Source organism: Xiphophorus hellerii, chromosome 13 (assembly GCF_003331165.1).
Source record: "Xiphophorus hellerii strain 12219 chromosome 13, Xiphophorus_hellerii-4.1, whole genome shotgun sequence".
NCBI classification, from domain to species: domain Eukaryota; kingdom Metazoa; phylum Chordata; class Actinopteri; order Cyprinodontiformes; family Poeciliidae; genus Xiphophorus; species Xiphophorus hellerii.
In genome coordinates, this window is record NC_045684.1 from 17,020,532 (window position 1) to 17,034,105 (window position 13,574).

Consider the following 13,574-nt stretch of genomic DNA (forward strand, 5'->3'; position numbering starts at 1 on the left):
ACACATCTCGTCTACAGAAATGTGACGGCTCTGCACATTAAAATAGTGTGTTTTGTTTATTTTTATTTAGCAGGTAAAAATAAAAAGGATAGTGTAAAGGATGGATATTACTGCTCTGAGACTAACCTTTTAAACTTTGGCTGTCACAGGAAGAAAGTATCTTTTATTTTAAACTTTGTCCAACCAGGAATCTTAACTGAACTCAATCACAAAGCCAGAACAAACTTGCCAGACTGATGTTGTGATAAATCTTCAATTTGAGGTGGGTAGAGAAGTTGTATTGCAATCAGAAGTTTGCATGTTCAATTTTACTTTCTTCCTCTTACATGTCTTAAACAAGAAGACAGTATTAACATTCATGAAACTGTTTTGTACGACAGACTCAAAAGCAGCCCTGAAGGTCATGCATGGCTCTTGCTTTGAGAAACAAGATTTTTTTTTTTTTAACGAAGTCATCTTTGAAAGTTGAAAGAAGTCCCCCTCCACTTGCTAATGCAGAAGTCAGATTCCAGACATTCACACATACAATAATTTGAAATGAAGAGATGAAATGACCAGGCTAGCAACAAGGGGTGCTAGCCTGAAGAGAATAAAAATAAAAACTACAGACTTACTCCGCTGGCATGCAGCACTGCACAGCAGATGGACGGTTGATTTCTCTTCTTCATTAAGGATGTTCTGCACAATTTTTAAAGCTTAAAAAATATATATTTTTTAAAAATTATACAAACTGTGGTATACAACCCGTTTGTAAGCTTAAAGAAAGATGTTACCTTCACTGAATTGAGCCATCCTGACAAACTGATGCAATTTTTGTTTAAGTATTACGCACTGAGAGAAAAAAGAAAAACTGTTATTAAATCAGTAGTGAGCTCATGTACATATAATTTTAATAATCATGTTTGATCCAATTATTAGTGGATAATTACCTTTGCGTCGATTTTTTGGAAACGGTCACGTTCTGCCAGCCTCCTGATAACTTCTCGCAAAATGTAGATTTTCAAGGATTGAGGCAAGTCTTCCTCCTGCCAGAATATCTTCAGAAACTCGGGGTGCCTTTTCCACTGAAACAAAGTGGGGATAGTAAGTATTTGGCACAGCTCCGATAAGTAAGCTTGTTCCACTCAAAGAGTGGAAAAATTAGAGGTTCCCCTTAAGATAATTGAAGATGGGCTGTGGCTGGGTTTTCCAGGATGACCATGACCTTAAACAGACAGCCAGGTCAACTAAAGAGTGGGTCCATAAGAATCATGTCAAAGTCCTGGAGTGTCCTAGCCAGGCTACAGACCTGAACCCTATAGAAAATCTTTGGAGACAAAACTCTGTTGCCGGTGATAAACCAAAAAACCCAAAAGATCTGGAAAAGATCTACAAATAGGAGTGGGACAAAATCTCTGCTGCAACTACAGGAAACATCCAACATCTGTAATTGTAAACAAAGATTTCTGTACCAAACATTAAGTTCTATTTTTCTATTGTTTCAAATACTTATTTCATGCAAAAAATGCTAATTATTTAAAAATCATGCGATTCTCTGGATTTTTATTGGGATTTTACTGTCACGGTTGAGGTGTACTTATGATTAAAAAAAGTGAAGAAACTTGAAAATTCCTTTCATAAAAATACTTCTCTTCCTCAGCATAGAATACATACATGCAGGCCTATGGTCATCCATTTAACCAAACACTCACCATGTATTTGAGTTGGTGATTGTGACTGGTCATATGTAGACAGATGTCACCGTTTGGGACGGTTTCCTCACAGCTTTCACACAGATAGAAAGTGTCCAGACAAATCCCTCTGCACTCCCACAAAAACTCCATACCTGATAAGGGCAAACTATTCAGCTAGGCTGCAAGTTTCTGTAAAGTGGCAGGAAAACGCTGACAGATGTGAGAGGGGTACTCACCAATAACCTGTTTAATGTCCACTTGTCTTGCATGCAAGAAAAGGACCAAATTACTGCAGCCTGGAGCTTTTCTCCCTGTAACAGCCATCCATTATTATACGTCAACTCGTAAATGATAAAAAGTTCAACTTGAAAGCTGAACACTAACCAAAGCAAGTTATGGGTGCTGGTAATTCATCATGTCCTTTAGGTGGTCTGTCATGCATTGGAGCTTCTCTCACTTTGTGGCTCAGTCCAGTCCTTCTTATTTGAAGCGGCTCTACTCTTGTCTGGGGCTTGCAGATTTTGACTTTTGGTCGACAATTACCAGCTTGTGGTGCATCTTGTGATGGTGACAGACTCTTTGAAAGTATTCTTTCTGGAGGTAAAATGGAGTCCACTTTCACTCCTGCCAAATTTGAGTGAAGAATTTGTGCAATTGAAAGATTTACCATCTTATTCCTTATCTAAGGAATGCACCAACTTGCCGATAGTTAAACGCGGATATCAGTAAATTAAATAAATTACTTACTGGAACTACCCATGAGACTTTGAGGCTGAGCATCAATAGCTGGCATAAATGGATCCTGTTTAACAGTTTCTGAAATAAAAAGTATATATGCTGAAAGAAGTTGTAAAATGGCAATTTTCTTGGTAAAACCTGACAAATAAATAAAGTCAAACCAGAAGCATCTTTAGTTTCGCTGCTTGGAACATGATCTGGATCCATTTTGTTGCAACGTGCAGATGTCTGGAGATGGTCCTGAGTTGGATTACCAGCTTTACAATCTTCACCTTGGATAAAATATTGAAAAATAAATCCTAATCAAGTCGGAGCAAGCTAAAATAAACAGTAATAAATCTGAAGAAAAAATTCTGTCTTCAATCGTGCAAAAAGTCATAAGCTCTTAAAATGTTTGTTTACAAGTTACCATCATTTGAGCTTGAAACTTCACATGGGCTTTGAGCTTCCTGTCGGGACATTTGCAGAGTTCCAGCTACAGAGGACGAGTCTCGAGGGTCTTGTCGTTCCATTGTTTTTAGTTCCTCAATAGCTGAGAAACAAGAAACAAGTCAGAAAGGCAGTTCCAAATATGCATGCAACATTTTAATGAATTATTTCCCAGTTATTTATCAGTAGAACACACTTTTAAATTTTAAAATGAAAAATTCATGCTATGTTGCATTATTAAACTGCTAATTCAGCCATCTTAATTGAACCAAGTTTAAATTCTCCATTAAGTACATTTTGGGTATCAAGGCTAATTTTAACCAATTACATCATTTATTCCTACCCAAACTTTACTGTAGACAGGCCAACTGGTCAAGGATTACTACAGACAATAATAGGAAATGTCAGGGTGCCAGCTTCACCAGGCAGTAAGAGATGATATGTTACAGTGGAAACAAAAAAAACTAGTTTAGGTTAAAAAAAAAAAAATTAAAAAAAAAAAAGGACTGACTATGTGGCTTTCTGAAATTTAAATATTTTAAATATTTAATTTTTTACTACCTTCTCTTTCTGAAAGAGCAGCAAGCTTTAGGTAGAACGCCTTCTTCACCTCTATTCTCTAGGGAAAAGAAATAAATGAAAAAAATGCATTTAAAATAGATTCTCTAAACAAGGTGTGCAAGTTAACAGACTACGTTAAGTCCTAAAATTTTAAACACCCAACTGCTTGGTTGAATGTGTTGGTGCTAGAAACGTTACTTGCTGCATTGCCCAATCTAGCCTGTAATTAACCATCTATAATAATAAGATGCAAATTTTTTCTACAATTTGTTTTACAAAGGTAAAACTACATGGAAAAAGGCTTACAACCACATCACATTTTTTGTAATCAGCTTGTGAAGTAAAAATAATCAAAATGCTTATTTGAAGTTGTTTTATTCTTTTATTATGTTAATACAAAAGTGTCATATATGATTGCATGAGTAAAAGATGTTTTTCTGTTGAAGCTGCATGTCTCGGCTAGGAACGGAAATCAGCCTGACAAGATGTGCTTAACCAGTGTTTAGCTCAGACTGCCTGCAGAAGCGATTGTTCCTTCTACAGCTCTTCTCTGCACGTCAGAAACCTGGCAACAGACAAATAGTTTTCGCACCACGTGGTTTAACTTTTTGACCCCTGGGCTCGAGGAAACAAATTCACGATCAAAGTTCTTACAATTAATTTAGTGCTGACGTGCATAGAATGGGTTGCAATTGGAAACTGTGTCACAATGTTCTGCCTCGTCACCTATTTGACAGAAACCAGATGTTCTTTTCTTAGATGTGTTTAAGCTTCTAGGAATTGTTCGCTCCACCTATGGTGTGTGACAAGATGTGCATAAAATCTAACATCCTGTATGCTGTAGTCAGAGCCTCTCTGACAGTTGCTCTCCACCTGCAGGTGAATTAAAGCCGTTTTGTTCTCTACCTTTGACTTTTGGGTCTTGGATGTTTCCCACTTCACAAGCTCACTGAATAATAGCAGCTTACACAACATTAATATAAACACAATTTTGCTAAGTATGCAAGCCCTTGGGAATAGTCTCCTACTTGCATGGCTTCCTTCTGCAGGAGTGACTTATGGTCTCCAACCTGCACTCTTTGACTTTAGTTTCTTTGATGTGTCCAACCATTTACAAATGATTAGAAGCATTTGTAAATGGTTACACATAAAAACAGGACAGGTAACATCAAAATTGTAGGACTTAAACAATATCAGAAACAATGGTAACTGTGCAAGAGCTTGTCACCTGTGGCTTCTGTGATCCTATGCTTTTCTCAATCTCAGCTAAATGGGCCACAATGTCTTTGAATTTGTCCCCAATCTTTGATAAATTTGCAGTCCATCCAGGATACGTCATTGTCTAGAGAAAAAGAAAAGCACAATAACAGAATAATACCTGGGAAATCATATTAGTTGAAATGCTAGGAAGGGTAAAATGTTATAGGCAAAGATTCAAAGTTTAGGTTAACCAACTTAACTTCTATTACAGGCATGCCCAAGTTCAGTCCCATCCTGCAACTTTCAAATGAATCAAATGAAAGAATTTTCTTCAGCAGTCATTCACCTGGTAACGAGCAGTTCATTTGACTCAGGTGTGTTAAAGACGCATCTAAAGGTTGCAAGATTGTAGGACTGGACTTGGGCACCTTTGTTCTAATGGATTAAAATGATCAATATTCTTTGAGCTACAGGACTGTTGGGGCAGAAATAAGATACACTGTGATGTAAATTATGAAAACTCAAAATATCTGGAATTCTACAATTTTTCTTAGAATTTTACTTCGACAAGATTTAAAAAAAACAAACAAAACAAAAAAAACTACAAAATCACCCAAAGGGGGCTCCTGACATTATGACAAAATGTTAGGAGTAGAGAGGACTTTCATTGAGCCTAAAAGTGTCTTCAGTAGGGAAGATGGCCAAAAGAGTCAAAGGAAATGAGTGTCCATAAAATGGACAGAGCTGTGCCAACAGCTGGCACTCCTCCAGGCCAGTTTGGTTTTCACATCCATGTCACTACTCCAATCATGCCAAGAGGAAGGAAACTTATTCAGCATATCTGCTTACACATTACACTTTCAACAATCAGAAAATATCCCCCTTTTTTAATGATTACAATAGCCTGTATAGGATTTCATATCAATGGGTGTCTATCTGGGTGTTTTAACCAATAAGGTCCTTTTCTTCAGATTACATAAATTTCTTGGCCCGTTTAGTTCAAACATTTCCAGGAAACGTAAACAGCTGGGATATTTCAAGCCTAACCTACGTGACTTAGACAGCACTTTTGCAGTCGTTATTGTCCATATCTCTCCAAATCTGAATTCCTTCCTGACTCTCCAGGTCAGAGTGATTTGCAGTGTCATGCAAGTTGGTTTTTTTCCCCAACGTCATTATGGCCTGGAAATTTCCAAAGACTGAAAGTTCAAACATAATTATTCCCCTTCCTCGGTATTCCCAGTGAATATCTTACATCTGAGCATCCACAGTAATACGCTAGATAACTTAGTAAAATGACCAACATGGCAAGAAGTCATGGCAAATCAATCATGACGAGGATGGAAATAATGTGCGAGCAAACATATCGATTCTGTGTGTCAAATTAATTTAGCATAGTTTCATCTTCGTGACAACACATTTAATCCTGTCTAGATTCTATGATAAATACATTTCTATCAACTGATAACACTGGTCAACAGCAAAAAAATAACAATTGTCTGGGGTTTTCCAACTGTTTTAGGGAAATTTTGATGTGCAGAATCCAAAAATCACATTGTTTTGATCAATCAAGTCAACTTTCTGAACTATGAATGCAACCAGAGTCAAAGGGAATTACTTGTTCTCACTTATTGGTTTCCTGAGAATCTGGGATCAATGAGTGATGAGCAGGAGGAGAGACGCCATCAGGACCGAAAAGAGATGGAGAATTATGCACAAGGAAGACGTAATGTTCAATTTACATGTACTTACCCTTATTAGTGTTTATTATTCAATTTACAGAAATCCAAGTTTGTAACATTTAGGCCTGTCACGATAGCAAATTTTGCTGAGCGATTAATTGTCTCAAAAAATTATTGCGATAAACGATAATATTGTCTGAAGACCTTTTTACACTGATTTAATGGAAATGACGTAATAATGCATGTGATTTCCTGCCAAAGATAGATACACTTTATTTTCAAGAGAATATTTAACACTGGAGCTGATAAACAAAATAAACAAAGCAACCAAAAACAAAATGGATTCTCAGTCTCCATTAACAAAAAATGTACTTGATAAAAACTAAACAACATAAAGCCAAAGTGGAAATAAATACTGCATTCAACCCAAAGAGTGCAGATTATGAAGTCTGTATACCATGTTGCCCTTCAGTAATAATTAGATTTAAATAGAGAAGATGGGCACATCGACTACCTGATGCAATAGTTCACACTACATGATTTTTTGCTCCTATTTTTCCCCATACAACAATCTTAGACCTTTGGTCTTTCTAAGATTGTGTGGTGTGTTATGGTAGATCCTCGTTGCCGCTCCGATCTAAATCAGGGGTTTTCCCCGACTGGGATCTTAACGCAGCCTATTGAAAGTGACAGGTAGCCAATCAGAAAGCGAGGATTCTCCTCCGTGTTTTCTGAGGGGAAATTACGTCGGGGAATCCCAAACAGCTGACACGGCGCAACCCGAAGTCCAGCCGCCTTGGAAACAACATTAATGTTTATTCAACATGCAAAGAATATAGAAATGACAAGAGGAGGAGTTGGAGCGAAATTGCTACCGCAGTTGATAAACCCGGTAACTTTTCAGTTGTTCTTCGTTAAGGTGACGTAAATAGGTTCTAATGATTTTCATTCAGTCAGGACTTTACGCTGACACTAGCCACATGCATTGCAGGTAGATTGTAGTAAAGCATTGAATTAGTTCACTGGACTTGTAGCCATTATTTTGTGCCCATTGTTGGACACCACACGGCAGGAATGAACCCGATCGAACCGATATACCTAGGATTTCTGTCGGCTCATGTGTGGTCTGTCAGGTTTTGAAAATGGGCCGACAATCGGCCGCCAGCTCTAAGATTGTGTAGTGTGCGCTGGGCTTTACACTAAGGAAATGAGGAAGGAAGGAGTCAGTGGAGAGCACCGGAGTTAAGCCTTTTTTCATTCGGTGTCATCAACAGAAAGAAAAAAAGGTCGGGAGAGACGATAATGCCGATAATTGAAATGACGTCGATAGTTTTAATTTATCGTACGATTAATCGATTTATCGTTTATCGCGACAGGCCTAGTAACAATTAATTAATTCATTCTGCTAGAAAACATATTTTTTTCTCCTAAAACTTTTTGGATGGGAAATATTAACGGAAATAAACTGATGATGTCATCTAGTCAGAAGATCAGATTTCTCTTAATCAAATTAGAACAACCTGAACTGATTGAGAACAATGTATGTCATTTTTGGATTCAGCGGTGCAAAATGGTCCCAATTCAATTGGGGGGGAAAAAAAACAAAACAGACAACTTCCAAAGTTTTTTAACCCAGTGTTATTGGAGGCATATTTGTATCTTTTTGTTTCACGCATCAATCGATCTCAGTCAAAACTAGACATGATTTATTTCAGAAAGACAAAGTAAAAGCTACCAGGCCATATTCTATTTTTAAGAATTTAATTGGCATGATGTGATACAAGACGTTTTTGACAACATTTGGCCAACACCCAGTTGGTGGGAGTAATGTTTCAGAGTCACTCAGCATCTGACTGAATCGTTCTTAAAATAAGACTGAAATTAAGTTGTGTAGGAATGGTCAGGCTAAGATAGGAGCTCTGAGAATCTTTGAGAAGACAGGCCCTGGGTTTTCTGCAGACTACTTAAACCTGCATAATGGCTACAAGTTTGGACACAAAAACATTTTCCTAGTCAGAGAAAGAATGTTGTTTCATTGGAAAGGTTAACCTTTAATCTCTGAAAGACCAACTCAGTCACTTACCACATAGTTCCAGCAGTGAGTGAAGTTGGTGGAGTGAGTGGATGTTCTCAGCCTGACTGAACAAACCCGACAATAGACTTGCTGTTTTTCTTGACATGACACAATAATCAGCTGATTTAATCCTAACACAAGAGAAGATGCATGTTAATCAAAAGCAGCCTCACACAGATAAACTTAATCAAAAAAGTTAATACTCGCCGATTTTAGGAAGGTTTCTGCTTTGCGTCACTCCGCTTACAGGAAGGTTGGAGGGCTCTTTCAGTAGCATCTTGTTTTCAGATATGGTGCTCGGTTGGGTAGAAAGTGGTAAATTTCTCTGATGGGGGCACACTTCAGTGTTTACTCCAGCCAACTTCTCAACAGGCCCAGTCATAGCAGAACTAGCTTTACTCGTAGGTTTAACTGGTTGTCCCGGGGTGCTAGCAGAGGCTAAACACGTCACCTTAGTCTTGGGTAATGCTTTGACGGCACTGGATTTCACTTCACTGCATCCAGAACCACTTGCAGTTGTAGAACTAGTTCTGATACCGAGGCACACTTTACGCAACACTTTGGATCCTGCTGCACGACTTGACAAAGGCTTTTTAGAAACAGTTCCATCGCTTTTCAAGACTGTGGACTTTGCTGCAGGTTTTGCAACTGCTGGGTTATGATTGGCAGTCCTGGGAATGGAGAGGTTTTCGTCAGTGGGGTGAAAGTGGCCTATGTAAACGAGACTGCCAACCAAAATGTGGAAGCTACTTACTTTTTTAAGATAGAAACCTGGTTCTGTTTAGAGTTAGTCTGTGATGCTTTCAAAGGCACCATTCCATCTTCATTTAATGAAAACAAGATTTGAGTAGTTTTACGTTTCGTCATCTTGGACATGTGTTGGATGCTCTGGATTGGTTTCAACCTGTTTTAAGGGAAAATAGTTGCATTGAGACATGCAGTGTTTAAATACAACAGGTTCCATGTTAATTTAGCCCTTCAATTTGCAACCCCACATTTCCATGGTATCTTTTCGGAAGACAAACCATTTCTTAGACAAGGCCCTAAACAAAGGGGGCCAAACTCCAGTCCATTAGGGCTGATGTCCTGCAACTTTTAGATGTGCCTCTGCTGCACCACACCTGAAAAGAATAATTAGATCATTAGCAAGGCTGGGAGAACTGATCTACACAAGCAGGAGGTAATTAAGCCATTTCATTCCAGTGTTTTGTACCTGTGGCACATCTAAAAACTACAGGACTGTGGCCCTCGAGGACTGGAGTTTGAGACCCCTGCCCTAAACAAAGGGGGCCAAACTCCAGTCCATTAGGGCTGATGTCCTACAACTTTGACGTGTCCAAGTCCAACACTCCTGACTCAAAGGACTGAATTTCCTCATGCGTTCAGGTTGCACAGAGCCTTGGTAATGACCAATTATGTGCTTCAGGTGTGTTGACAGAAAGACTCATCTAAAAGTTTCAGGATGCAAGTCTGGAGTTTGACATATGTCCCCCAAACAACTGCAGGTCACTTTTTTCCTCTTAGCCAAGTATTTCAATAGATTGTGGATAAAAATTATAATTTTTTCCCAGTCATTATTATAAAAAAGAAAAATTGTACTAATCCCCATTTCTAGTCTTTCTGATTCCTGTCTCCATATAGGCAAGCTGAAGAAAATATGACAATATTTTGAGTGTAATGCAAAACTACTATGCAAAGTATTGATGACAGTCAATATTTATTGAAATAATGTAAATTCATTTCCTTACAGTACACAATGGGCACAAAGAAAAAAAGGTGATTGTGAAAGTGCTCCCTCAGTAGGTATGAGCTGAGGAATAGTCTGCATAAAACTCTGAAGGTGCGAAAGTAAAACTGCACAAAAATAGGCACCGACATGCACAGGAAATAACTTAAAAGATGTCGGATGGAATAGAAATAAAAGCATACCTGAATAAATAAATAAAATGAAAAAATGGAAATGAGGAAATATACACTGAACGGGTTATAACTACACTAAATCCAGGATAATGCAATTTCTTTTTATTTTCCAAGCACGCCTAAATAACCAGACAGCTGAAATGTCCTTCAGTGAAAGGAATAAAACAAAGAATATAACAAGTGAAAAGATGTAAATCTACCCTGGTGATTAGGCAAAGCGACCGTTTTGAAGAGACAGGACAGAAATAGAGTGTCAGAGTTCAGAATATTCAGATTGACTGCAATTTTAGAGAAAAATAAATAAATCAGACAGAAAAATCACAGCAGACAGGGCATAGTCAGAGTAGCCCGTTAGGCTTCAGTAGACTCTGGAATCAGAGCAAATACTAAGGCAAATCAGTCTAAAAACCAATATATATAAAAAAAGATAAAATGGATTAAAGAAAGAGGGGGGGAAGCTTTCATGAAGGATCATGACAGGTGTTCAATCTATGAACAGTATTACGAAAGAGACTGGGTTAAAAAAAAAGAATCAGTCTTCAGGTGAATAAAAACCTTGGACTGTTGCACCATTATCACTCAAATATCAGCTTGACAAAAGCCTCGGTTACATCAAGAACACGATTTGTGGGACATTGTCAAACAGGAATCTGAAGCTAACCTGCTGAGGGTAGATTAATCAAACAGCACAAGGTAGCAATCAATGGCCAAAGAGTAATAATATGTATAATTTTTCATTTTTAAACAAGATCTTACTCTTCCTGCATTGCCCTGATCTAATGCTAAACATAAACAAAAAAACAATCCTCACCTTCTCGCCACATAGTATGCAGTCAGCTCGGCCCCACAATTCAATTCTGGAATTACACTGCGACAAAATCGGTAAATATAAAGGTAAACAAAGAAAGTTGTTTTTTTTGTTTTTTATTATTCTCTGCCAATATCTGAAAAACTAACGCCTGCAGGAGTCTAAATGAAAAAGTCAGAAACTAGCTTAGCCAGGTGCAAAATGAAGTCCTGATAACACCAAATTCAAGGACAGAAAGAAAAAAGTGAGGACGCAACTGCAATAAATAGACATGAGCAGATTGCGACACAGGTGAAATTAATTATGATTTCATCAAGCATTCATGTAGCTGCAGGACAAGTTAGATTACAGCGAGGATTGTTAACAACAACAACAACAACAAAAGACAGCAAACCAAACTATGGCTGCCAGGTTGTGTTGTTCTGTTATCACTCGTTCAAAGCTAAAGCAGCAGTGTGTAACTTTTACCTTTTTTATTAGTTAAAATCCTCTCTATCCACAGTATGGTAGGAATGAGTTTAATATTGGGGCGGGTACACATCTGAAACCTAACAGATCTGTAATTAGCTTGTGAAAAACAGTGACGTCAAGAAGACCGCCTTTTTCAGTAGCGAGTCATCTAACTCAGATTGAAGATACTCGTCCGAGTCGCTATTTATTTTATGTCATTTTCCTTAGTAAAAAAAAAAAAAAAAAGAATAAATATTGTTGCTGTCTTCTCGTGTGTTGTGTGTATTACCTGCAGAAACACCTGTGTCAACGATGGAGGGAGGACGGAGGTGCGCGTGAAACGAAATAAAACATTTTGGCTAGTGTAGCTAACTTTTAGACAAAGTCAGCATGAACGTGTCACCACCCGAGGATTAGGGTGACTGGACCAAAAATGTTTAGTTTCTTTCTATATTATGAAAGTAAGCTAACAACAAGACCTCATAGGCACGTTATATTCGTCCCTACAGCCTCTTTCAAGCGCGTGAGTTGTCTCCGGTCGTTCAAAGCGGGAGCGCAGTGACGTGACGCTGGGTTGCGCCTTCAAAATAAAAGCACGCTAGTTGAAGAATTCAAAATCAAATATTTTTGTTCACAGTATGAGACAAGTAATCAATCTGTCACATACAGTATGAGACAGATTATTTGAGATAAATAAATAAAAATTGAAGCTCCTCTGCCTTTTTCCTGTCAGAAACAACCAATCAGAGCCAGGGGGAACATCTTTGCACTGTCTAAAAGTTGCAGGGCAGTGGCCCTTGAGGACTGGGGTTTGACACCCTTGCCTTAGATGAACATTTTTCTCTGTGTGGGAGTATGGCTGCTCTGCAGAAATGGCTTGTATTTGTTTTCCAGAGCTGTGTCCATTTGCTGCCCATACCAGGCATTTTAGTGATTAATAACATTGGTGTGTGTTTGAAAATTTCTAACCAACTCAATCTGACTGTGACATACACAATCCTGTGCCAAACTAACACTGAATTTTTCCAAAGAGTCCCAGAATTATGCAACACCACATCTGCAGTATACCATATAGGTCTATGTGACTGTTTCAAACAATAATTAATCTTTTAACATTTGCCAGATCTAAGTTATTAGAGAACTTGGACAAAATGATTCAATTAATTTTCCGTCTGGCAAGAACATGCTCAGATGCAAAAAAAAAAATAATTCTTCCACAACATATGTCTGCACCAAACTGGACTCTTTCCCTACAGAGTTTCTGTGTCCTCCTGCAGAGGTTTCATTGTAAGAGGTTTCCTCTCACCAGTTGCAAATGTGAAATAAATTAGTTCAGCATTTCAGACGTCCTTTGTCTGGTTTATTCAAATTAGTTTGATGATTTGAAACTTTCACATGTGACAAGCATACAAAAACATAAGAAATCACCAAGAGGGCATAAATCACTTCTCACCAGTCTCTGCTAGTGCTAGCAAGCCACCAGCTTGCAGATCCATCAAATGATAAACATGGCATATGAACAGAAACACAGGTTTGCAGAGAGCACTTTAATGAAATAGTTATAAAATAAACTGGTAGATTTACTGTCAGCCCAAGGATTTCAAATAAGGGTGCCTTTCAATTTAATAAAATGGGCTTATACTCAGGCAGATTTAAATAAATGTCTGAACAATAACAGCTGAATCAAATGGCTAGCTCGTTAGCAGGCATCTGCAGAGCTGACTGCTGGTGAGGTAATTCAGTCATTTGATTCGGATGTGTTGGAGAATGAACACATCTAAAAGGCCATGTGGTTAGTCCATTTGATGTCCACCGTCCTTGGTTGTCCATCTGTATGTAGTCCCAAGGTTCATCTCTTCATGATAGGGACCACACAACACACAAGCAGTAAAATAACAATTAGTTTTACTACTAGAGTTAAACTTGTCTTGACTGCAAAGGCTCCCTCTATTCACATAAAATGTCCTCCAGGCCTTTCCATGACTGGGTGTTCTTTCCCGCATTTTCTTTTACTTCCCCTTTCAGTTTACTTTGCTTGG

The 13,574-nt window shown here is 38.2% G+C and overlaps 1 protein-coding gene across 1 annotated transcript; it reads right to left on the reverse strand.

The window, feature by feature from the left end:
• Positions 1–3,323, reverse strand: LOC116731809 (uncharacterized). The gene is made up of 8 exons (XM_032581658.1): positions 2,821–3,323; positions 2,573–2,683; positions 2,421–2,489; positions 2,058–2,297; positions 1,910–1,984; positions 1,692–1,825; positions 930–1,064; positions 1–831 (listed from the first exon to the last, which is right to left on the reverse strand). The coding sequence occupies exons 1-8, from the start codon at positions 2,921–2,923 to the stop codon at positions 757–759; spliced, it is 942 nt and encodes a 313-aa protein (XP_032437549.1). The 5' UTR covers positions 2,924–3,323; the 3' UTR covers positions 1–756.
• Between the last annotated feature and the right edge of the window lie 10,251 nt (positions 3,324–13,574).